This window comes from Pectinophora gossypiella, chromosome 3 (assembly GCF_024362695.1).
Source record: "Pectinophora gossypiella chromosome 3, ilPecGoss1.1, whole genome shotgun sequence".
NCBI lineage: Eukaryota > Metazoa > Arthropoda > Insecta > Lepidoptera > Gelechiidae > Pectinophora > Pectinophora gossypiella.
Window position 1 is genome coordinate 2357944 of NC_065406.1, and position 22787 is coordinate 2380730.

The 22787-nt window shown below is 37.5% G+C and overlaps 3 protein-coding genes across 13 annotated transcripts in view; 2 read left to right on the top strand and 1 right to left on the bottom strand.

Annotated features, from left to right (window-relative positions):
* The window catches only part of LOC126380682 (tenascin), a 47348-nt gene extending 45124 nt beyond the window's left edge, over positions 1-2224 (top strand). For both annotated transcript variants that reach the window (XM_050030258.1, XM_050030248.1), the window contains exon 8: positions 675-2224. In XM_050030258.1, coding sequence (XP_049886215.1) covers positions 675-839 — 165 coding nt within the window. In that variant the 3' untranslated portion in view covers positions 840-2224. The remainder of the gene's footprint in view (positions 1-674) is intronic.
* On the bottom strand, positions 273-22233 carry LOC126380560 (tyramine/octopamine receptor-like). Its single transcript, XM_050030061.1, has 10 exons — positions 21916-22233; positions 18432-18662; positions 10541-10667; positions 9032-9172; positions 8043-8190; positions 6444-6517; positions 4857-4952; positions 4378-4481; positions 2737-2947; positions 273-1151 (listed from the first exon to the last, which is right to left on the bottom strand). The coding sequence occupies exons 1-9, from the start codon at positions 21971-21973 to the stop codon at positions 2784-2786; spliced, it is 1143 nt and encodes a 380-aa protein (XP_049886018.1). The 5' UTR covers positions 21974-22233; the 3' UTR covers positions 273-1151; positions 2737-2783.
* On the top strand, positions 11601-17872 carry LOC126380035 (uncharacterized). Of its 10 annotated transcripts, none has more exons than XM_050029154.1 (4): positions 11601-12762; positions 13038-13238; positions 13678-13800; positions 14379-17872. In XM_050029154.1, the coding sequence occupies exon 4, from the start codon at positions 14391-14393 to the stop codon at positions 16974-16976; it is 2586 nt and encodes an 861-aa protein (XP_049885111.1). In that variant the 5' UTR covers positions 11601-12762; positions 13038-13238; positions 13678-13800; positions 14379-14390; the 3' UTR covers positions 16977-17872. The 10 variants fall into 10 exon arrangements, 9 of the variants coding, with proteins under 9 accessions (XP_049885111.1, XP_049885137.1, XP_049885129.1 ...); XM_050029180.1 differs by having other exon boundaries at positions 13038-13157; XM_050029172.1 differs by having other exon boundaries at positions 11601-12353; positions 12670-12762; positions 13038-13800.
* Positions 22234-22787: the final 554 nt, after the last annotated feature.

Consider the following 22787-nt stretch of genomic DNA (forward strand, 5'->3'; position numbering starts at 1 on the left):
ACTTATTGTAGGTTTGCTACTTATAACATTAACTACTTGGCCGGACTAAGCATTCTTACCGTAGACAGCCACTCGTTAGAGACACTGCAGTCTGCAAGGCCCAAAGGGGCTGAGGTCGCTCGCCTGATACGTGCAGAGACCTAGTTACCGTTCCATACGCACTTAATTATTATTTATTCTATGCTCATCATCAATTTAAGAGCCACGCTCTTGTCGGTGCAGCAATTTCCATGCCACTTCTATGCTACGATACCCCAAATAAAAAAGTGGAATATTTGAATACAATAATATTTTCTTTTACATATTTACAACATTATTTTATATCTAAAATATCCTGTCATACAAAATCTATTTAATACTTACACTGAATCTTATTTTAGCAAAACTTTGGTTGTTGTTCGCGAAACACAGTACTTAACTACATAACTTTTTATTACTAAGTATGTACCTAACATAACAGTTTCATAACTAAGTAATAAAAAGTTATGTACTCTGTTTTGTGAACAATAACCAAAGTTTTACTAAATATTTTTTTATTTCAATTCAACTACTTAAACCTAACCTAAACTAACATCCATATAAAGTCATCTTAACATTAAATATTTAAATCATTACACATTATCCTACAATGTACTTACTGACTATATAATATCACATTTTATTTCTGTCCTCAGGAATGTGTCTCGGAAGAAGATGAGCCCGGTTACTGCCTGAATGGACGTTGCACTTGTAAAACGTGTTCACCAGACGCGAGAGACTTTGGTGGAGCAAGCACACTTTCCCGCCCTCCAGTGATCGTTGCCGCCATTTTGTCTGCAGTCGCCATTTTGAGACATTAACCATCGCTATTTCAAACACCTAAGAGAGAGGCCTTACGGGCGTTGCCGCTCCGTTGCGTCATCGCAACGCTATAATTTCGGGATTTAAGTATTTATATAGAACGACGACGCGTCACTGCTAAGTCGTCGTAACGGACCCACAACGCATCGTGTGGCCTCACTCTAAGGCCCCATTCACAACGAACCTGCGCCCGCGCTTTGATATGAGTGGGCCATTATAACGCCTTAAATCGGAGCGGGTGCGATTTTCTGCGCGTTTCTCTTCCCGCCATTTTGTGGTTGCCGCCATTTCGACTTGTAAACCACCATTACCTGGAAAAATATAGAAAAGGTTAATTTTAACACGTTCACTGTGTAACTGAAAATTACATATCCACCTGCAATGCAATGTTATTTTTCCACAAAAATACACTATAACAAGAAAAACAATTTGGAAAGCCTCCCGTCGGATTTTCCCATTTTTCCTAGTGCCCCACATATGGGACGTGCACGTATGAGTTTCAAATGTATTGTCTCATATGTGGTTCATACACAGTGAACGTGTATGAAAATCATCTAGAAAAAAACACATGAGAAATTTCAAAATAATAATTTTGTAGTTCTAGAACCGAATATTTCGAGACGAGTTCAAGCTGGATATAAATAGGCGAAAATATGCAAAAATCTCTATAAAATACCTGTTTGTTAGATGAAAATGATGCTTAATGAATAATGAGTGATTTGAGCTTCAGATTTTAAAATGTGTTCACTTTTATGATGCGAACAAGATGCCTTTGTATATCAAAGAGTCGAAAGCCCATAAATTATATTAACTTATTTTTTTACAAACATAGCTTAGGCTGGAGCAAAAGCTAACTTTTAACCTCATAACGCCGAGATTTCCTGACACAAGAGGTGAACAATTCAGTTTGGTTTTTAAAAGAACATATATCTTAAAAAATAATAAGAAAGTTCATATTCTTTGTAGAAATTATTATAGCTATCATATTCAGCCTAAGCTAGGTATGTAAAAGTACCTAGTCCTACAATACGGTACACTGAATAATAAAACAAAAATAATAAATAATAGTAATTCAACAAAAAAATAATAATTTATATAGTTTATTGCACAAATTTAGTCTTAGGTTGTTGTTACGTCGTTGATAGTTTATTTCAAAGTTTATTGTAAGTTGTAAATAATAAAAATAATATTGTTGTCTGTTGTTATGAATTGAAAATAAGCGTAAATAATAATAATAAAATAATAATAATTTTCCACTACTTAGAAACAGTATTCCAAGTGCAATTTTTATATATTTCGAAATCATAATGGGTAGATTTTATGCCAAAGAAGTGTACGCAAGCATATTTGATTGTGTGTAAATAAATATTATTTATTTTCAATAGCTATTTGTTTTTATTTTATATTAATTATACCTACTTTTTGAATTTTATTTAAATTGCCTATTTTATTCGTTCATTTTAAAACTGACAGCTGTCAATCATCGGGCTCTTTCCTTTTCGGCGGATTAGAAAATGACAGATATACTTAATTTAAATTTAAATTAGGACGTGTCTTCAAGAATCAGAAACAATGTAGAACATAACCACATATAACTTGAAGTTACCTCTAAATTGAATTTTGATTTCCAATAAGAATTTTCTTTGATAATCCTGCATGGAAATACATGATTTTTGATTTTGATTTCACTACACCTTAAACTTGTAGAATAATGTCATGTATTCGCTTAGGATTCAAGTTACAAAATAATGGCTATTGACATTGTCTGTTCATAACCATCCAAGCTGGAGGACCTGGGTTCGAGTCCTGGTCGGGTAATGAGGCGACAAAAACAATAGGGTGGTAAATTATATAAAAAAAGAACAAATCTGTCATACTAATAATTTAAATACTAACCTGGTAGAATCATTATTAGGTCGTTGGACATTAGACACATAGACGAATCAGTCCACTGACCGCGAGTGAGTCAAGGGTAGGGAAGCGGATAAGGCTCGGCGCACACTGGGCGATCCCGCCGCGTACACTAGCGGATTTAACGCAGAGTTGGCGTAACCCAACCACGAGCACCATTGCCAAGTGGAGTCCAAGACGCAATCACACAGGGAATCTGGAATCAGATTTATATTTAACAAAACTTTGATCATAGTTTACAGAACAGAGATTTGCCGCAGATCGCATTAACTACTTGGCCGGACAAATGGGGAGCGCTGAGGGCTCTCACCCGGTAAACAAAACAGAGTGACTTCATAACTTTGTATTATTAAGAAACATGACTTCTTAGTGACAAATAATATTTATAATATTTCAAAACAGTTACAGTCACTATAGATTGGTTAGGGTATAACAGGCTGATCACCTGATTATCCAAAAAGTAAGATGATCTGTGCTTCGGAAGGCACGTTAAGCCGTTAGTCCCGGTTACCATTTCCTGATGTAAGTAAGTAGTCGTTACATGAACCATGTCAGGGGCCTTTGGTGGCTCAATAGTAACTCTGACATCAGGGTTAATGGGGTTTGTAATTCACCTCACAACCCACACGATAGAAGAAGTTATAGTCAAGCACGTATCGGTGAAGAGCGGAAAGTGTCCCTTTTAGATATACATACTAACAAAACATAGCATCACGTCACGCCTGCATCTCCAGAGGGGTAGGCAGTGTTGTATTTAGGTACTTATAGTACAGTATACTTCTCGTCAGCTATGTTAAATCATCATCAGCCCATTAACGACCCCACATTAACGGGCCTTCCCTATGGATGGATAGGGAGATCGGCCCTTAAACCATCACGCGGGCCCAGTGCGGATTGATGGTTATTAACGACTGCTAATGCAGCTGGGACCAACAGCTTAACGTGCCTTCCGAAGCACGGAGGAGCTCGAGATGATTTTTTTTTGTGGTCACCCATCCTATGACCGGCCTTTGCGAAAGTTGCTTAACTTCAACAATCGCCGACCGAGCGCGTTTACCGATGCGCCACCGAGCTCATCGTTATATACATAGTAATTATTGTTTATTGCTGTCTGGATATGATGTGTGAATCACTCGTAGTCTGTCGGCGCATTTTAAGTTGAACATCAGGATCGCCGATCACCTTTATATATTATTTTATTCCCAAAATACTTTGGATGCAAATGTCTAGTGATATGCACTAGGTAATATTAAGTGAGCAGCCATTTTTGAAGAGCATTTAAAATAAAATACAAAGTACCAGTGTGCAATTGTTATTTATACCCATTAAAAAAGCCTGCTGTTTAAAGTAGCTGATAATGCATCCAAATTTTTGTTTTCATTTCACTTTTTGTATTTCTTTTCACTTTATTTTATTTTTAAGTTTAAGTATTTTATATTGTAACCTTCGGAAGCAGCGTGGTCGCTCCCGACACGAGCATAATCAAATTGCTTACTGGGAGGTCCACAAATTTTGATATTGTAAAATAGTGGAGAAATATATTTTTTTATTTTTATTTTATTTTTTATTACAATGGTACGAGCACATACTTAAAAAAATAAGTACTTAATTGGTAACACAACTTACCTATGGGCAGCATAATGAAGAATGGCGTCCAGCAAACCAGAATTAATGACATCAACATTACTATAGTTTGAGTGGCCCGTCGCTGACGAGGGACCATACTGCTTCTGAAATTATCAATCAATCAATCAATTATACTTAAAAAAAATCATAATACGACCCGGAATAGATATTTATTAGTCGCCGTCGCCGGATACGGTTTGGACGACATGCTCTAAAAGTATTCCTGCGCAGATGACTCCTTCCGAAGTAATTATTTTCTGACGTGACTTATTGTAGATTTGCCGCAGATGTCATTAACTACTTGGCCGGACATATGGGGAGCGCTGAAGGCTCTCACCCGGTACCTTCCAAAGATAGGACTCACCACGGCTCCAACCAACGACCCAACTTGTGGTCGTATTTACTATAAATAAGAGGATGCGTGAGCTATCCAGCAGAGGAGAGAAGATAATAATCCAATGACAATAACATAAACTCACAATGTTCCTAAAGTCTTCAGTGGTGACGATGCTTGGAGAGGAGATGGCACCATTGGAGTAGGCAGGCCCAAATGTAAGCGTTTAGGTGTCAGGAATCTGGGAATCCGACGTATTGATGAGTTAAGTAGGTATAATAATAATAATAAACGTTTATTAAATAAATTCAGGTTAGGTACATTGCAGATAACAGTGCATAAAAATAGTAGGTATCACCAAATTCTACTTTTTCAAGCATACACAATGAAAGAGCGGACGGTACAAGTTACAACGTTAACTACTGCCTATATATTAAATAATAACTACTAATAAAATACCTTAAGCTACCAATATTCATAAAATATTAAAACTAAAATAACAAAACACCAAAATCAAAAAATCTAAATCTAAATTAAGCATCAAAATTTACAGTTTAAATATTCTTTGACGCTGTAAAAGCATTTCTCCACAAGCCAGTCTTTATTGTATTTGGGAAACATGCTTGTAATGAAAATAGTTTGGTCTGCGTAAGATGAAATAAATACCTAAATAAATGTTACTTATTGAATCTTTTTTCGACGTTACTTATTTTGGTACGTTACTTAGTTTGTAAAAACTTTAAATTTTTTCGTTCAGCTGCTTGTCTTCCCGGGCATGTCGTAAAAACCGACAGAGGGATTGTGTCATCTAACATGATGGACTAATGTTATGGGCGATAGGCTGATCCCTTATCACCATAAGGTTCATCATATCCAGCTTACGACATCGTACCAACAGTGGCTGCAAGTTGTCTTTGATTACTTGTGGCTCTGCCCACCCCATTAGGGATTACGGGCGTGAGTTTATGTATGTTTATGTATGTTAAATTTTAAACTTTTTAAATGTTCTGGTGTAGATTCCCATTGACATTCAGAATTTACCTTCGAAACAGTTTTAAGACAGTAATTAAACAGAAGCTTTGTAAAAAGGTTATAAGATTAGTGATTATCTAGAAGATATGAATGCATGGGATGAGCTGTCTGGGACCTTATATTAGGCAGCCAAATTACTAAATTGTACTAGATTGTTTCGATAAACACATTGGAATTTATGTAATTTATGTATGTAAGTATGTTTTTTTTGCCATTATTGTGTCTAACAACTTGGCAAGAAAAAAAAACAATTTGAAAAGTCTCCCGTCGTAATTTCCCTAGTGACCCACACATGGGACATGCACGTACGAATTTTAAATTTAGTGTCCCATATGTGGTTCATACACAGTGAACGTGTTAACCCTTTCATGGACATCATGGGTCATTGATGGTTCATAATAAATAGTATGAGAGTGTGACAACTTGGAATCGGAACGTCATTAGACGTTCTGTCCAAGAAAGTGTTAAGGGTAAGTGTTTGCTTTTTTTTTGTAGACTTGCCTCAGAACTACAGTTCTCTCCGGTACGAAAAAAAAAACAATAGGCCTGAGGGGTCCCAGGCGGGTTCCTCAGCTCAGAGCGTAGTCAAAGAGTATTATATTTGAAAGAATTAATCGAACCTAGTGCGTGGATAGCGCAACAGCTAAGGCTATAGGAACAGGCCTTACATAATAAGATAAATGTTTCAATCGATACTTACACACATTTTTGTACGGGTTTTCCTTCTGGGATTGGTGTAAGGCACTTGTCCTTTAATTTTGGAGAATTTCCCGCCTGAAAAAGTATTTAAATAGATACAAAAATGCATCGAGGTACTTTTCAGGCTATGTTCCTCAAAAACAATATAGATGACACATTATTAATTTTTTCTACTCCTCTACTTTAATCTGGCATTTAAATAACCAAAAAGTCTAATATAAGTACATACATAATTAAACTCTTTGAAAAAGTGTACGCTCTATGGCCTATAAAAGCATTGTTTACAAAGTGTAACTGTACTATAATGTCGCCAAAAAAGCATTGTTGTTGTTTTTTTTTTGGACCTGGAAACTGGCACCTTTACTTTGTTTGGTGCCATAGATATACTATAAAAAAAAGTATACATTTGCCGCCATTTTCCCGCGCGTTGGAAAATAAATTGGAAAATTTTTGTGTTTCGTTTAAAATTACGTCGTCGTAGAAAAAGTATTGTATGCAACGTTGTATAACTAGGTCAAAAAATGCTCGTGGCGTCTCTTATTGCGATGTTCGCCAAGGCTCACATCGCAACTCACGCCACTCGCATTTTTTGACCCTTCTTATACAACTGTTGCATAAAATACTATTTTCTACTCCTCTACTTTAATCTGGCATTTAAATAACCAAAAAGTCTAATATAAGTACATACTTACATAATTAAACTCTTTGAAAAAGTGTACGCTCTATGGCCTATAAAAGCATTGTTTACAAAGTGTAACTGTACTATAATGTCGCCAAAAAAGCATTGTTGTTGTTTTTTTTTTGACCTGGAAAGGTGCCAGCACCTTTACTTTGTTTGGTGCCATAGATATACTATATAAAAAAAGTATACATTTGCCGCCATTTTCCCGCGCGTTGGAAAATAAATTGGAAAATTTTTGTGTTTCGTTTCAAAACACTAAAAAGTATAAAATAAAAAGGAAAAATGGATGAAGAACTATTGATTACCATATCACACAATACCATTCAAAATTTACATCTTCATTTTTATAAATAAAATTTTTCTTTGTATAATTTTTGTTTCATTTAAAATTACGTCGTCGTAGAAAAAGTATTGTATGCAACGTTGTATAACTAGGTCAAAAAATGCTCGTGGCGTCTCTTATTGCGATGTTCGCCAAGGCTCACATCGCAACTCACGCCACTCGCATTTTTTGACCCTTCTTATACAACTGTTGCATAAAATACTATAATTTACATTATTAATTTGGAATAACAACAGCGCCTTAAAAGGTTACATTAATGTGTGTTATCCACAATTGTAAAGTTGATAATAGACGTGTAAAGAAAAACTCTTTATGAAATTATAGGTAATTATATACAGAGTTAATATTAGTTGTTGATGTTAATATTTTTCTTCGTTTAATCTTCTAATCTCATGGATAACAGACACATGCATCTTTTATCTTTGTTTTTGGATATAAATGATGACCCTTTTTCTATACATAAAGTGAAAGTAGAAGTGATAAAGTGATATGTTTATGACTTATTAATATAGTGTCTCTTTTAAATGGCTTTATAAAAAACCACTGTTCTTTGGTTTGCCGTTAAAACTTCCTACCTTCTGTGCTGCGTGTACGCAAGGTGATCTACCGCGGTGCGCGCGCAGTGGCGGCGACGACGCCAGCGACCTCAGTATCATTGCGTAGAAAAACACCATCACAGAAGTCGGAATGTAGAATGAGAAGGATATACTTGAAAAGACGTAGCTGTAAAAGAAATAAAAATAGATTGAGACGCCATTTTGTGAAATTTTTATTTCTACAGTCATGAGCAATATAATGTACCCACTTTAGGACTCTGTCGCACTAACATATTTGACATTTAGTGAGACTTACAGTTCAATTTGTCAAAAAAGTTAATGTAACATGGTACCAAAGTGTATACATATTAATGCTCGTGACCGTACACACACATCGGAACTTACTCACGCCCGCAAGTACCTACCTAATCTCAAAATCTATGTATTTTTATGTGACTTATTGTAGATTTGTTGCAAATAGCATTAACTACTTGGCCGGACAAATGGGAAAAGAACCGTTACCAATATGCATAATGGACTTCTAAATAACAAACATTTTATCAAACCGTTGGCTCGGTCAGTTGGTGTGTCGACCCACCAGTGGGCCGAGACCTATTTGGGAAACCCTGTTCTAAATGTTTGCCGTATCTCTGGAACTAAATAAGATAAAAATAAACCAATCAGATGGGTCGACGCAGTTATAACGCAGTACGATGGTATCTAAATCACACCCCGGTCACTTCATACAAACAACCTCGTTTTACACAGACCCGACACATTGACATTATCATACACGCGCATCTGTGTGTGATATCTGACGCCATACGATTGAAGACTAAACTATGGGGGTTGAGGTAAACCTAGCTCAGACGCTGGTGGGGAGCGGAGAGTTGCCGTTCTATACGTAGTATTATTCCTTATTCTATGTCTAAATGTAAATGTCACTTACGGCCTTTGGGAGGGCAGCATTGTGGGTTCACTCAGATGGCATTAACTACTTGGCCTGACATGTACAGTTGCATACTCACACAATATTAGTATTAACTTCGCAGGCTTTGGGCACCTCCCCAGCCAGGTAATGCTTTTGCGAGGGGATGAACCCGGTGGGCAGAGCGATGATGACCGAGAGGGGCCACAGGATTGCCACCAGCACACGAACACGTTTTGCCCTGAGACACCAGATATATAGTCAACCTTTTTCTATCGTGTGGGTTGTTAGGTGGATGACCAAACGAATTGGTGGTTTTAATTGTACTTAAATAAACGAATTTTGTTTCTTTATGAAAGATAAACATTGGCTCCGTTTCCTGCAGACACCTCCTAATTTTATTTTAAGTTATACCAGTCATTTTCTTATTTGCCGAAAAGGAAAGAGTGGATGATTGTCAACAAGTTAATGTTAAAATGAATGAAATAGGCTGGTATGCAATCCGTTTGACGTGCTGTCTACTTAATTCTGTCGGGTTTTGGCCTATGTAAAAAATTGAGACGGTTGTTTTAGATTTCTGCTTAAAATTGACGTGTATTCCATAAATTTTATGTCTGTCGATTACCCGTCCCTTTCTTTTTCAACGGATAAGAAAACGACAGGTATAACTTAAAATAAAATAAGATGGCATCTGCAGGAATTAGCACCATTAAGTACTTACTTACATTGAAGCCATTCATTTAAAAAAGCACTATTGCAATTTGACATTTACGCAAAGAAAAATAAGTGCGCAACGTCGACAAATGTCAAATAGTAGAAAGTATTGCTTTTATAGACGAATAGGGTAGTTAGTTTCCAACTAGTCAAAACAGTTACTTTTTACTAAACGTCAAAGCACGAAATTGCTATGGAATTTGTATGAAAAAGCAACCTGTGACGTCATAGAAAAACGTGACAAAATGTCGCACATATTATTACATATTTGTCTTTATTAAAATTCATAAATAAGTTAAATACTTAAATAGAAAAAAGAAAACGTTTTTTGTCACCCTAAGATTTGTCTGTATTTAGTAAACAGAATTTCACAATTTATCTTTAAGAAACTACCCAATTGTGCTAATGAGAGGAATATCAATCTCAAGGTGAACCAAGTAACCACGCTTCACCGAGCTATCTGTTAGATCAACGGTATAGCCGAAATCGCCTTCTACTAGTTGATTCTTCTTCTTATCGTGTGGGTTGTGAGGTGGAATACCAACCTCATCAACACTGGTGTCAGGGTTATTACTGAGCCGCCAAAGGCCCCTGACATGGCTCGTGTAACGACTACATACTTACATCGGTAAGTAGTAACCGGGACCAACGGCTTAACGTGCCTTCCGAAGCACGGATCATCTTACTTTTTGGACAATCAGATGATTAGCCTGTAATGTTCTAACCAAACTAGGGATCACAAAGTGATTTTTGTGATATGTCCCTACCGGGATTCGAACCCGGGACCTCCGGATCGTGAGCCCAACGCTCAACCACTGGACCACGGAGGCCGTTACTAGTTGATGAAAATAAGGGAGTTTCCAGGCCATGTTCCCAAAAAAAATTATAGACCTACCTGCGGGACGCAGCCAATGGGGCAGTGATTCCCCACCATCGCTCCCAGCCCAACGCGCACAGAGATAGAATAGACGCCGTACAGCATAAAACGTCCAATGTACTCCAAAGCGCACATAACACCCAAGCTGTACGTGAAACAAAAACAATTAGGGACATACATAAACTGCCTATATACGTCCCACTGCTGGGCACAGGCCTCCCCTCAATCAACCGGAGGGGGTATGGAGCATACTCCACCACGCTGCTCCAATGCGGGTTGGTGGAGGTGTTTTTTTACGGCTAATAGCCGGGACCAACGGCTTAACATGCCCTTCGAAGCACGGAATCATATTACTTTTTCGGACAATCAGGTGATTCAAACCTGAAAAGTCCTTACCAAACAATTTAAAGGACAGTCTCATAAAGTGATTTCGACAATGTCCCCATCGGGAATCGAACCCGGACCTCCAGATCGTGAGCCTAACGCTGATTAGGGACCCTGCCTAATTAGGGACATATTAGGGAGTAACTTCTCAGCGGCTAAAATCTAACAGTAATATTATTCTGATAAAAAAAGAGAAGCAATATATGTACTTAGCAACATTATTCTTTACATAATCTGATCCAAGAAAGAAAAAAAGAAGAAAAAAAAAGAAAGAAAGAAGAAAGTGCATTTCTTCGAGGCAATGACGTCATAAATCGTCTGAAACAGACGTATAAGGCCAATGATGATGATGATGAATCTGATCCAAATATCAAGCAACAATTATTTTATACATGCCTCTGGCATGACATTATACATATTTTTGAATAATTATTTACCCGAGCTCCATACCCCCTCCGGTTGAATGAGGGGAGGCCTGTGCCCAGTAGTGGGACGTATAATAGGCTGTTTATGTTATGTTATTTACCCGAGCAATGAGAAAATAGGTAAGTATTACGTAGAATCCGTACAGCGCCATCTATTTTTTTTAATAGCCTGGAAGGTCCCTCTGTTGTGAATTAGTTGTAGTGGCAACACTAGCATTTATAAAAAAAAAAAAAATATAGATTGTCAGACTGACGGATGACAATTGTCTTTTTTTTTTTGAGACCGGGCTGCTCCGAACCCCGCAAACACGATAAGATTTCTGTAATATTATATTAAATAGTAAATACCAAATAAATGATAATACAAGTGAAAGTAAACGAGTTTAATTGCCGAAACACATAATCGACAACAATTGGCGACCGAAGGAATTTTCTAATCTGCAAATTACAATATGGATTCCAAGGTAGATTCCAAGACAAAGGAACGTGATCAAATGAGAAGACAATTCACAAGGACATCGAAAAAACTCGAAGACTATATCAAAAACACGGAAATATCATCGGCGATTATAGAATACGAATATTTGAAAGAATGTACAGAAAAAATAAAAATGTTAGACAACGTGATTGCGGAAAAAATGATAGATGGCGACGAACACGTTTATAACGAAGAGTGTGACCAAGCAGCAAACTTTAGGAAAATCTACCTAACACTTAAGTATAAAATGGATAAATTAATCCAATCGAAATTCACTAAGGAAACAACTACGTCAAATTTAAATTTACCAAAAATTGAATTATTAAAATTTGATGATGACCCACGCAAGTGGATTGCGTTCTGGGGTCAATTTAAGAAGATACATGAATCGAACACATTGCAACCTGAAGACAAATTCCAATACCTGCTACAAGGGCTGAAGGAGGGCTCTAAGGCAAAAATGTTAGTCAGCAGCTTTCCATCATCGGCAGCCAACTACATAAAAGCAATTGAAGAATTGAAGGATAGGTTTGCAAAAGAAGAGGTACTGATACAAGTTTACATTAGGGAACTTTTAAATTTAATATCAAGTTCGAAAACCTTTAAATTTGACTTGTTAACGTTATATGACAAATTGTCTACTTATATATTGGCCTTAGATTCTTTAAATGTAACCAAAGATAAATATGAGGTAATTTTATATCCAATTGTGGAATCCATAATACCAGAAAACATTTTGATTGCATATAATAGGTCAAATTTATCTACAAAACGACTGGCACATCTTCTAGATTTTCTTAAACGTGAGGTTGAATCCGAGGAAAATATCCGTATGGCAAGGGCTAATTACACTTTTACAGATATGACAACATCTCAACAGAACACGAACCAAGAATTAATTCCAACGGCGGCGTGCATTGTCTCCAATGTAAGCAAAGAAAGGCATACACAAGGTAAAGATATTATATTGTGTTGCTTATGTGGCAAAAATAATCATGTTATCTTTCAGTGTACAAAGGCAAACAGCATGACGTTGGAGGAGAAAATGAACAGCATCAAAAAATCTGGTTTTTGTTTTATCTGTCTCAAGAAGGGTCATTTAGCAAATAAATGCAAAACATTTACAAAATGTTTGTCTTGCCATAAGAGACATAATGTAATCCTGTGTCCCAACGTACATAAAACAGAAAGTACCCTGTTTACTAAACATAATGAAACTTTTTTACAGACATTGATAGTAACAGTCAGCTATAACGGGAGAAACATGAAAGTTAGAGCGTTGTTGGACAGCGGTTCGCAAAGGTCGTACGTCAAGAGTTCGGTAGCAAAAGAATTGAAGCTAGAGAAGGTAGGAACAGAAAACATTAAACACACATTGTTCGGAGGTACCACGGGACCCGCTCGAGTCTACAATCAGAGAAAGTTAAACGTAAGTAATATAGATAACTCATTCTCTTTTCAGATGTTAGTACTGGAGCAACCAAACTTGTGTGGGAGCCTACCTAGTATAAAGGATGATGCAACTTTGTTGCAAGAATTAAAAAGCCATAATATTCAGATCAATGACAAGAACATTGAAATAGGGCTTTTGATAGGTTCAGATTACTTTGGGTCCATAATGACAAATAATTTGTTTTCCATTAATAAAAGCTTGCTAGCAGTGGAGACAAAATTAGGATGGACAATACAAGGACCTACACAAATGAATGATTCCACCGTGAACAATGTCAGTGTGTCATACGTGTCACAATCAGATATTTGTAATTTATGGAATATTGAGCTGTTAGGCATTAGAGACCCCTATGAAAAACAGGAAAAAGAAGTGATCAAAGCAGAAATATTAAAATGTTTTAATAATAATATTTCAGTAAATGAAGATGGCCGCTATGAAGTATCTCTGTTATGGAAGGAAGGGTGTCCAGAGCCTGACGCAAACTACGACGTAGCGCAAAAACGACTGCAGAGCACTACGAGAAAACTTATAAAAACAGGTAACCTTCAATCATATTCTGATGTTTTTAAAACATGGCAGAGAGAAGGTATCATTGAAGAAGTGATAGTGGACAATAAGAATGAAGGCCACTACATTCCTCACCACACTGTCATAAAGCCGTCTAGCACGACCACGATGTTACGACCCGTGTTCGATGCGTCGGCTAAAGACTGTAAAGGTTTGTCTCTGAATGACTGCATAGATAAAGGCATTAACCTTATTGAACTCATACCTAAGCTGTTAATTTTATTTAGAAGAGGAGCTTATGGAGCGATTGCAGACATAGCTAAGGCTTTCTTACAAATCTCAGTCTCGAAGAATGACAGAAAGTATTTAAAATTCTTGTGGTGGAAGGATTTTGAAATGCAGCAAGAAGTAGTTACTTATCAACATAATAGAGTTATGTTTGGGGTGAACTGTAGTCCCTTTCTTTTGGCTGCCACAATTAATTTCCATTTAGATAACTGTGGTAACAAGTATAGAGAAACAGTTCAAAAGTTAAAAGAGTCCTTTTATGTGGACAACTGTACAGCCAGTTTTGATACAATAACACAACGTGATAACTTCATTTCACAGTCGAGAGAAATAATGGCGATGGCGAAATTCGACCTACGTGGCTGGGTTACTGCTCCTGAAAGAATGGAAGGAGCTGTGAAAGACACCCACGTGCTGGGATTAACGTGGAATACCGAAGAGGACACTTTATGCTGTAACATCAATTCTAATGAAAACTATAAAGGAAAAATCACAAAGAGATATTTACTGTCCGTGACACAGCAAATTTTCGACCCTCTAGGAATCGTCTGCCCGGCGACAGTTGTACCTAAGCGCCTACTCCAAAAAGTATGGAAAAGAAAATTCGACTGGGATGAAGAAATATGTCCAGAGCTAGCACGTGAATTCAAGATATGGCAAAGTACAATACATCTACTAAAGAAATGCAAAATACCTAGACGGTTAACAGCAGCACCAATTAAGAAGTGTAATAATAGCATCCACACTTTTTCAGATGCAAGTGAAGACGCATATGCGGCCTGTGTATACCTGCGGACTGAACAGGAAGGCAAGGTGCATGTACAACTCATAATAGCTAAAAGCAGAATCGCCCCAGCGAATAAGAAGATGTCTTTGCCACGGTTGGAGTTGATGGGGGCTGTGATAGCCTCGCGACTGTACAGAGAGGTCATTGACAGTGGACTCATGACACCAGAAACAAATTATAATTCTTATTTTTGGACAGATTCGACCGTAGTGCTTGCATGGGTAAAACAACAGCGTCAATGGAAACCATTTGTAAGCAATAGAGTAAAAGAGATATCAAGAAACTCAGATATAGACTCATGGAATCATATATCGGGGGATTGTAATCCTGCGGACCTGCCTTCTCGCGGTTGCAATGCAAATGCGCTGCTCGAGAAGCGTTGGTGGGAAGGACCGACGTGGTTGCGTAACAGGCAGGATTGCTGGCCCATATCAAGTTCAATACAGGCTAAACCAAATGAAGAAATTGTAAGAAAAGAAGAAAAATCACAGTCTCACGTAAACATGTCTGTTACTGAACCTCTGTTTAGTAAGAGGTTGTTGTATTTTTCAAAATACAACAAAATAATCAGATTGGTAGCATGGTTACTTCGTTGGAATCCTAAGGTAAGGAGACAATTTGCCGTAGCTAGCGACTTGTCTAACGACGAGTGTGTGTATGCGGAAAAAACATTATTTAAATTGTTACAGAAGGAGGATTTCGCCGGGGGACATTTACCAAACAACTTCAAGACACGACAAGGCAGCGACGGTGTACTTAGAGTCAAGACAAGACTGGAACTAAGTCACGAACACAAAGATTTCGTAAACCCGATACTGTTATCTGGAAAAAACGAAATCGTGAGACGGTTCGTACGACAGCGACACGAGATTCTACAACACGCAGGGACACAGACTTTAATGTCTAGCATCAGAAATGAATTCTGGGTTTTAGGCATAAGACGTCTCGCAAAAAGAGTTGTTTCAGAATGTGTCATCTGCAAGAAGTACAAATGTAAACATTACGAAGTTCCAGAGGCACCCCTGCCCACAGACAGAGTGGAAAGTGTGACGGCCTTCCAGACTACAGGCATAGATTTTGCGGGACCGTTGGTTCTACGAAATCAGACGAAATGTTGGATCGCTCTATTCACGTGTGCGACATATAGAGCAGTACACCTCGAACTAGTGGAGTCATTGTCAACAAACAGCTTCATAATGGCACTACGAAGATTCATTGCTCGAAGAGGACGAATACAAGTCATATACACGGACAATGGAACAAATTTTCAAGGTACTGCTAACTTGTTAAATAATGTGGATTGGAAGGAAGTCGAAGTTACCACAGCCGTACTACCACAGCCGATAAAATGGAAGTTCATCCCGCCCGCTTCTCCTTGGTGGGGAGGATGGTGGGAACGTCTGGTGCGCGTCATGAAGGAAATGCTACGTCGGATATTGGGAAAAGCGTCATTATCATGGATAGAGCTGACCACCCTGCTATGTGAATGTGAGTCGGTTATGAATAACCGTCCCTTGACGTATATAGCTACAGACGACGACACGCCACGCCCCTTGACACCCGCTTTATTTTTACAGGGACTATCCACGGCAGAGACACCTGATTTAGACGTAATCGATGCTCACAATATGAACATCAGATTGCGCTACCTGCAGACCCTGCGGACGGAGTTTCGACAGAGATTTAGAAATGAATATATTTCGTTACTTATTAGCAAGAACAAAGGTAAGTCGAAATTCCCGTCGGTAGGCGACGTTGTCTTGATACAGACTGATGCAGGTCGTCTCTATTGGCCTCTTGGCATAATAAAAGAATTGGTTACAGGTAACGACGGCATAACAAGAGTCGCGAAAGTACAGACTGCGATGGGAGAGAAGATAAGAAGTTGTCAACGCCTCTACCCATTAGAATTGTCGGCAGTCACTGACGAGTGGCATACACCTACTGTCCCTAAGCAAGGTGAGCCCGACAGTGCTGACTTGCGGGCTGGATCTAGCTGTGTTCTAGACCCAACTGCAAACTCTCACATTGACGAGACACCCGCGATAACAGTGGGTGATGAGTCACACCCCTCGTCTACCACTACAAGACACGGTAGAGTCGTTAAGCTCCCACGCAGATTTTTGGACTGAATATGTGGTATGTAGATCCCTTTCTAATGTGTAATAAGCATATTGACTTGCCTATAAATTTGGTAAATAACAAATTTGGTGAATTTGGACTGTGCCAGTGGTTTTTGTTCTTGAATTGTCTACGTGACGAGTGAATTTGGAGAATCTGACATTTATATTATGTGTATGATCTTTAATTTCGAATGGTTAGCCTATTGGGAAAATTTATGACATGTTTACAAACGAATAATGACCTAATGACTTAATAATGAATAATTTGAATGCTATAGATTTGTAATTCAGTACAAACACATTGTGAGATTTGTTTATTTTAACAATTGTGACGTAGAATAGTGTAATATGTAAAGTTCTATTTCAGCATAGGAAGACATGTTGCACTAGCTTTTCTTTTGTATGACGTAACCTCTTAGGATGGTTGATTTGTTTACCTTTACTTAACATGTTACAATGTACTTGTAGCTATTGTTTTGATAACTTTGTACTGATGTATTACAATTTGTAATTTAATATATTTTTGACAATTTCAATTTTGTATTGTAATCTAGACTTGAATTGTTAATTGTAAAATGGGTCTTATTTCGTCATATTCTGCAGTGGTTTTTTTTATTGTTTGTTATTGACAATGGTTCGGAGTTGCCTACTTATTCCTTTCTTATTTCGTGGTTTAGAGGATGTTGTGAATTAGTTGTAGTGGCAACACTAGCATTTATAAAAAAAAAAAAAATATAGATTGTCAGACTGACGGATGACAATTGTCTTTTTTTTTTTGAGACCGGGCTGCTCCGAACCCCGCAAACACGATAAGATTTCTGTAATATTATATTAAATAGTAAATACCAAATAAATGATAATACAAGTGAAAGTAAACGAGTTTAATTGCCGAAACACATAATCGACAACACCCTCAATGAATAAGGCAGTAAAATAAACGTATTTCTTATTTGCCAGGGACAAGTCACATTTTTATATCTGTTTTTTTTTAGGTGAATTTCGTATATTAAGTACTCAAAGTCAGAAGCATTTTAAGAGGTGCACTTAATATGTCCCTAACATACAGGGTGTTAGTGACATCGTAACGAAAACTTTGAGGGTTGATTCAGGCCATGATTCTGAGTAGATATCAAGTGGAATTTTCCGTCGCAAAATCATGTAACGGAAAATAATCCACTTGATATCAACTCAGAATCATGGTCTGAATCATCCCCCTCAGTATTCGTTACGGTGTCACTAACACCCATACCTACTTGTATGGCTACCAATTATGTACTTGTACAGGGTGTAAGTGACATCGTAACGAATACTGAGGAGGCTGATTCAGCTCATTATTCTGAGTTAATATCAAGTGGAATTTTGGGTCTGTAAATATTTCGTTCACACATAAAAAAGGAAGTTGTTTTTATTTACTAGTGGGTCTACCAATCTTATTAGGGATTACATGAAAAAAAAAACACTTACGTAAATGGAACACGAACAGTTCCCTAGCAGCTGCGAGCGGTAGCACGCAGACTCCCACCAGCAAATCGGCTGTTAGAAGGCTAGTAAGCGCGTAGTGCGCAGGCGCACGCTTCGCACGCCGCACCGCTGCCAGCATGAGCGCGTTGCCGACGATGGTACAGATGGTCACCAGCGACATCGCCACCAACATCGCCACCCAGCCGACGGTCACATCTCCTCGGACTGACATTGCTGTTGATATTAAGATCCTATTACCACCGGACACTTCATACTAACAACCCCGTTTTACACAGACTACACATTGACGTTATGGTAAACGCGCGTCTGTGTGTGTGACGTCTGACGTCATACGATTTAAGTCTCAACTATGTTCGAGGGGGGTGAGGTAAACCTAGTTCAGGCGCTGGTGGGGAGCGGAGAGTTGCCATTCTATACGTAGTATTATTCCTTATTTTATGCTATTACACTACCCAACCCGTCGAGTCTGATGCGTCACGGAGGCGTGGCTGAGAGGGACTTTTCAGGTATCAAGGTTATTTTTGAGCCGCCGTAGGCCCCTGACATGACTTATGTAACGACTACGTTCTTATATTAGTAAGTATATAGTAACCGGGCCCAACACCTTTACGAGCCTCCCGAAGAACTCCCGAAGAACGGATCAACTTACTTTTGGACAATCAGGGGAAAATGTAGATGGCGCTGTATAAAATTGCCTTTGTTTAACCTTCTAATTGTGAGCGTCAGAATTACCGGTCACTCGCCTCATATCAAGTAGAAATTACGCCTAAGCATTGGTGCCCTATTAGTGTCACTTAGTGCCTATTACTATAGAGTTGGTGCCGCGGTATTCTTGCCAAATTATAACATTTAAGGGTGCCCGGTCAATCTGACGTTTGGATGGCCGGTTACAATTCTGTAGTGTCGAAACTACTTGTAGAAACTAAATTATTATTGCGCCAACAGTTGGTGCCAATTGGTGTCTTTAAACTTTATAAACGTTTAATTTGTAAGTATCACGGTAAAAAAGATATCGAAAGGAGATCATCGGATTTCGGCCCAGTAGTCAAAGTGCCGGCCAAAAAATAATTTTGCTATATTCCGTTAGACCTTATCCGTCTGAGTATTTATTACTATGACACCAAAGCTGTAGGGTCAATATCTTCGGTTTTATTCGAATTAAAAGAACTGTATGTTTCATACATTTTTGGTGAAAATGTAAAGTGCCGGCCAAGTAACAATAATGGTATATATCCTTAGAACTTATCCATCTGAGCATTTATTACTATGGCACCAAAGCCGTAGCGTCAATATTTCTGTTTTTATTCGAATTAAAAAATAAACTTGTATTTTTCATACATTTTGGTGAAAATGTGAAGTGCCGGCCAAGAAACAATATTGGTATATCCCGTTAAAACTTATCCCTTTGACCATTTATTATTATGGCACCAAACGTCTATGACCATTATTTTGGCTTTTATTGGACTTTACGTTTTAGTTTCTAAGTGAAAAGTGCCGGTCAGCAAAAACACATATCAAAACTATCGAGAAGATACCTGTAAACATTATTCAGTATGACAATAAACGTGTATGACCATTAGTTTGGCTGTTGTTGGATTTTTAAAATCTCGATTCTTGATTTATTTTGTTATAAAATAAAATATGACAGGCGCGTTATTTAAAGGATCGTCAGAATGTTTATTACTATGACATTAAACGTCTATGACCACTATTTTGAACTCAATTAGATTTCTCAAAAATCTGGAGTTTTCATAGATACCTACACTTTGGCGAAAAACGTTTTATCTGGCGATAATGCAGGTAAAGGCGTAATATCGTGGTCGTCTTTGGACACATTTTTATTAATCAAAAATAGGTTTTCGTTTGACCACTATCTCACCTGATGGTGATACACGCTTTAGAAGCTTATTTTTTTTTTAAAGAAAAGTGAGTTACGATGCTATGTCGGCCGAGTAGCACCAGGACATTGTGATCGGCATACATGCAAAGTACAACTGCCCGACTCCTGTCTTCCCTAACAGCTACTTCAGACGTCATGCCAAAATACGTCACTAGATGGCAAGCTTATCTTTGGAGGGTGGTAACCATCTACGGTCAAGATGAATCAATACCATAATTCGACCTAAACTTAGGCCGTAACCTTGAGTCGAATGCAAAAACTACAGCCAACGTCATATCTAAAATCAGATAGTATTAATATAGAAGTTCACCTAACAACACACAAAACAAAAACACAAAGTATTTATCTGACTAATAACTAGTCATAGGGAAAGCTCTGCTTATTGTCATTGTTAAAATGTATATAAAAAAAAGATTTTTTTAAAAAGTCTAATAAAAGCCAAAGTCGATATTTGGTAATATAGTAAAAAAATACGTTTCAAGTCGTTTACCAAAAGATTTGACTTATTTTGTTTCGCTGGCTGACATTTTCCCATTTGAACCAAAACGGAAAGAGAGACGAATAAAAGTCAAAATAATGGTCAAAAATGTTTTGCGCTAGATTATTAAATGTTCTAAAGGTCCTTTGTAATCCGCCGTACCGCAAGTTTTGCCTAAAGCACTTTATTTTTAAACAAAACAAAAAAGAAATCAAGATTTTTAAAATACAATAAAATGCAAACTAATGGTCATACACGTTTGGCGCTATAGAAAAAAATGTTAACAGGCATCTACTCGATACTCTCAACATGGTATTTTTGGTGGTCGGCACTTTTCACATTTGAACTAAAACGTAAATTCCAATAAAAGTCAAAATAATGGTCATAGATATTTGGTGTCATATTAAAAAATATTGAGAAGCAACTATTAAGTAGACAGATTTGACGTATTTAATTCGATGGCCGGCATTTTAACATATTAACCAAAACGGAAAGTCCAATAAACGTCAAAATAATGGTCATAGAAGTTTGGCGCCATACTAATAAATGTTCTAACGGTCCTTTGTAATACGCCTGTATCCCTTTTATTCCCAACGGACATAATATTTTTTTTTACAAAATGTATGAAAAATCGAGATTTTTAAAATCCAATTACAGCCAAACTAATGGTCATACACGTTTGGTGTCATAGTAAAAAATGTTCACAGCAATGTACTCGAAAGGTTCGACACATTTTTTTTCTCTGGCCGGCACTTTCGAATTTGGGCCGGCCAAAGTATGGAGAGCCGATGATCTCCTTTAAATATAAAGCGCCTGATGGTGTTGGAAGAGCAAATACGCATATGATTAAAGTTAATATTTTTATTAGTGAATGAGGCTAGATTAATGTTGACTGTTATAAATTGTGTTAGAGTAGTAGTCCTTTTTCGGAAACAGGGCTAGGTAAAGCATTTTTATTACTGTAAACACAGGGTTTTGACGTTTAGTAAAAATTAACTGATTTGACTAGTTGGAAAGTACGCTATTGAGAATATAGGTATATAGTAAGCTTCGGTCATGCGTTTTGAAAATGTTTCGATTGAACTTACCACTGTTAGTATTAGATCCTCCCCAATTTGTAGCTGCGTTCACATTTGCCATACACATCACCTTCACAAATTAGCATCTGCGCCAGGAGCAGTTGCAGCGTTAAGATTTGTCATTTTTCCTGAAGATTTGAAAAGTCCGGTTTTTTACTGCACGTCTGACCTTCCAACCCGCGAAGGGAAAGCCGACCCAATACGAGTACAGGCTAAACCAAACCACAATCACAACACAACATATTTAATTATCTTATTATTATTTTTTATTATTACGGAGTGTCTTGTCCAGTAGACATTCAACATGCAACTATTTGATTATCTAAAGACTAGAAGGTGTATGCAGTTTAGAAGATAAAAGAGGGTAGACGAAAATACATTGTTAACAGTGAAAGAAGGTAGGTTATAATGTTATTCATAAATTGAAAATAATCGGGGGGTGTAAACGTGACGAAATCCACTCAAGAGGATCTTTCAACATCGTACATATACCATAATCATAAAGAATAATATTACGTAATGTTAGATAGAAAAGAATCGATCGATCCAACAATGACTGATACATTACTATGCCCATAAACGTCAAACACTAACTTACGTACCTTGACACTTCTAATTGTGTAGTTTCCTAGGTCAAAGATAAATTATGAAACTCTGATTACTAAATAAAGACAGATATACAGGTGACACGAAAAAACGCTTTCTTTTTTTTATTTAACGTATTTATGAAATCTAATAATAAGTTCGACATTGTCACGTTTTTCTATGACGTCACAAGTTGCTTTTCCGTACGAATTCCATAGGTAGTAATTTCGTATTTTGACGTTCAGGGCTATGGTAGGCATTCGTAAAAGTAAACCATTTAAATTCTTTTAGACAAA

What these genes read in the sequence shown, in the direction of transcription:
- LOC126380035 (XM_050029141.1), top strand. Translation starts at nt 13,938, where the DNA reads ATGTTACGACCCGTGTTCGATGCGTCGGCTAAAGACTGTAAAGGTTTG. An exon ending in TACTTCGTTGGAATCCTAAG is followed by an intron (nt 15,450 to 15,533) that starts GTAAGGAGACAA and finishes AAATTGTTACAG; the next exon opens with AAGGAGGATTTCGCCGGGGG.
- LOC126380560 (XM_050030061.1), bottom strand. Translation starts at nt 21,973, where the DNA reads ATGTGTATGGCAAATGTGAACGCAGCTACAAATTGGGGAGGATCTAAT. An exon ending in ACTGTTCGTGTTCCATTTAC is followed by an intron (nt 10,668 to 18,431) that starts GTAAGTGTTTTT and finishes TTTCACGTACAG; the next exon opens with CTTGGGTGTTATGTGCGCTT. An exon ending in CCATTGGCTGCGTCCCGCAG is followed by an intron (nt 9,173 to 10,540) that starts GTAGGTCTATAA and finishes CTGGTGTCTCAG; the next exon opens with GGCAAAACGTGTTCGTGTGC.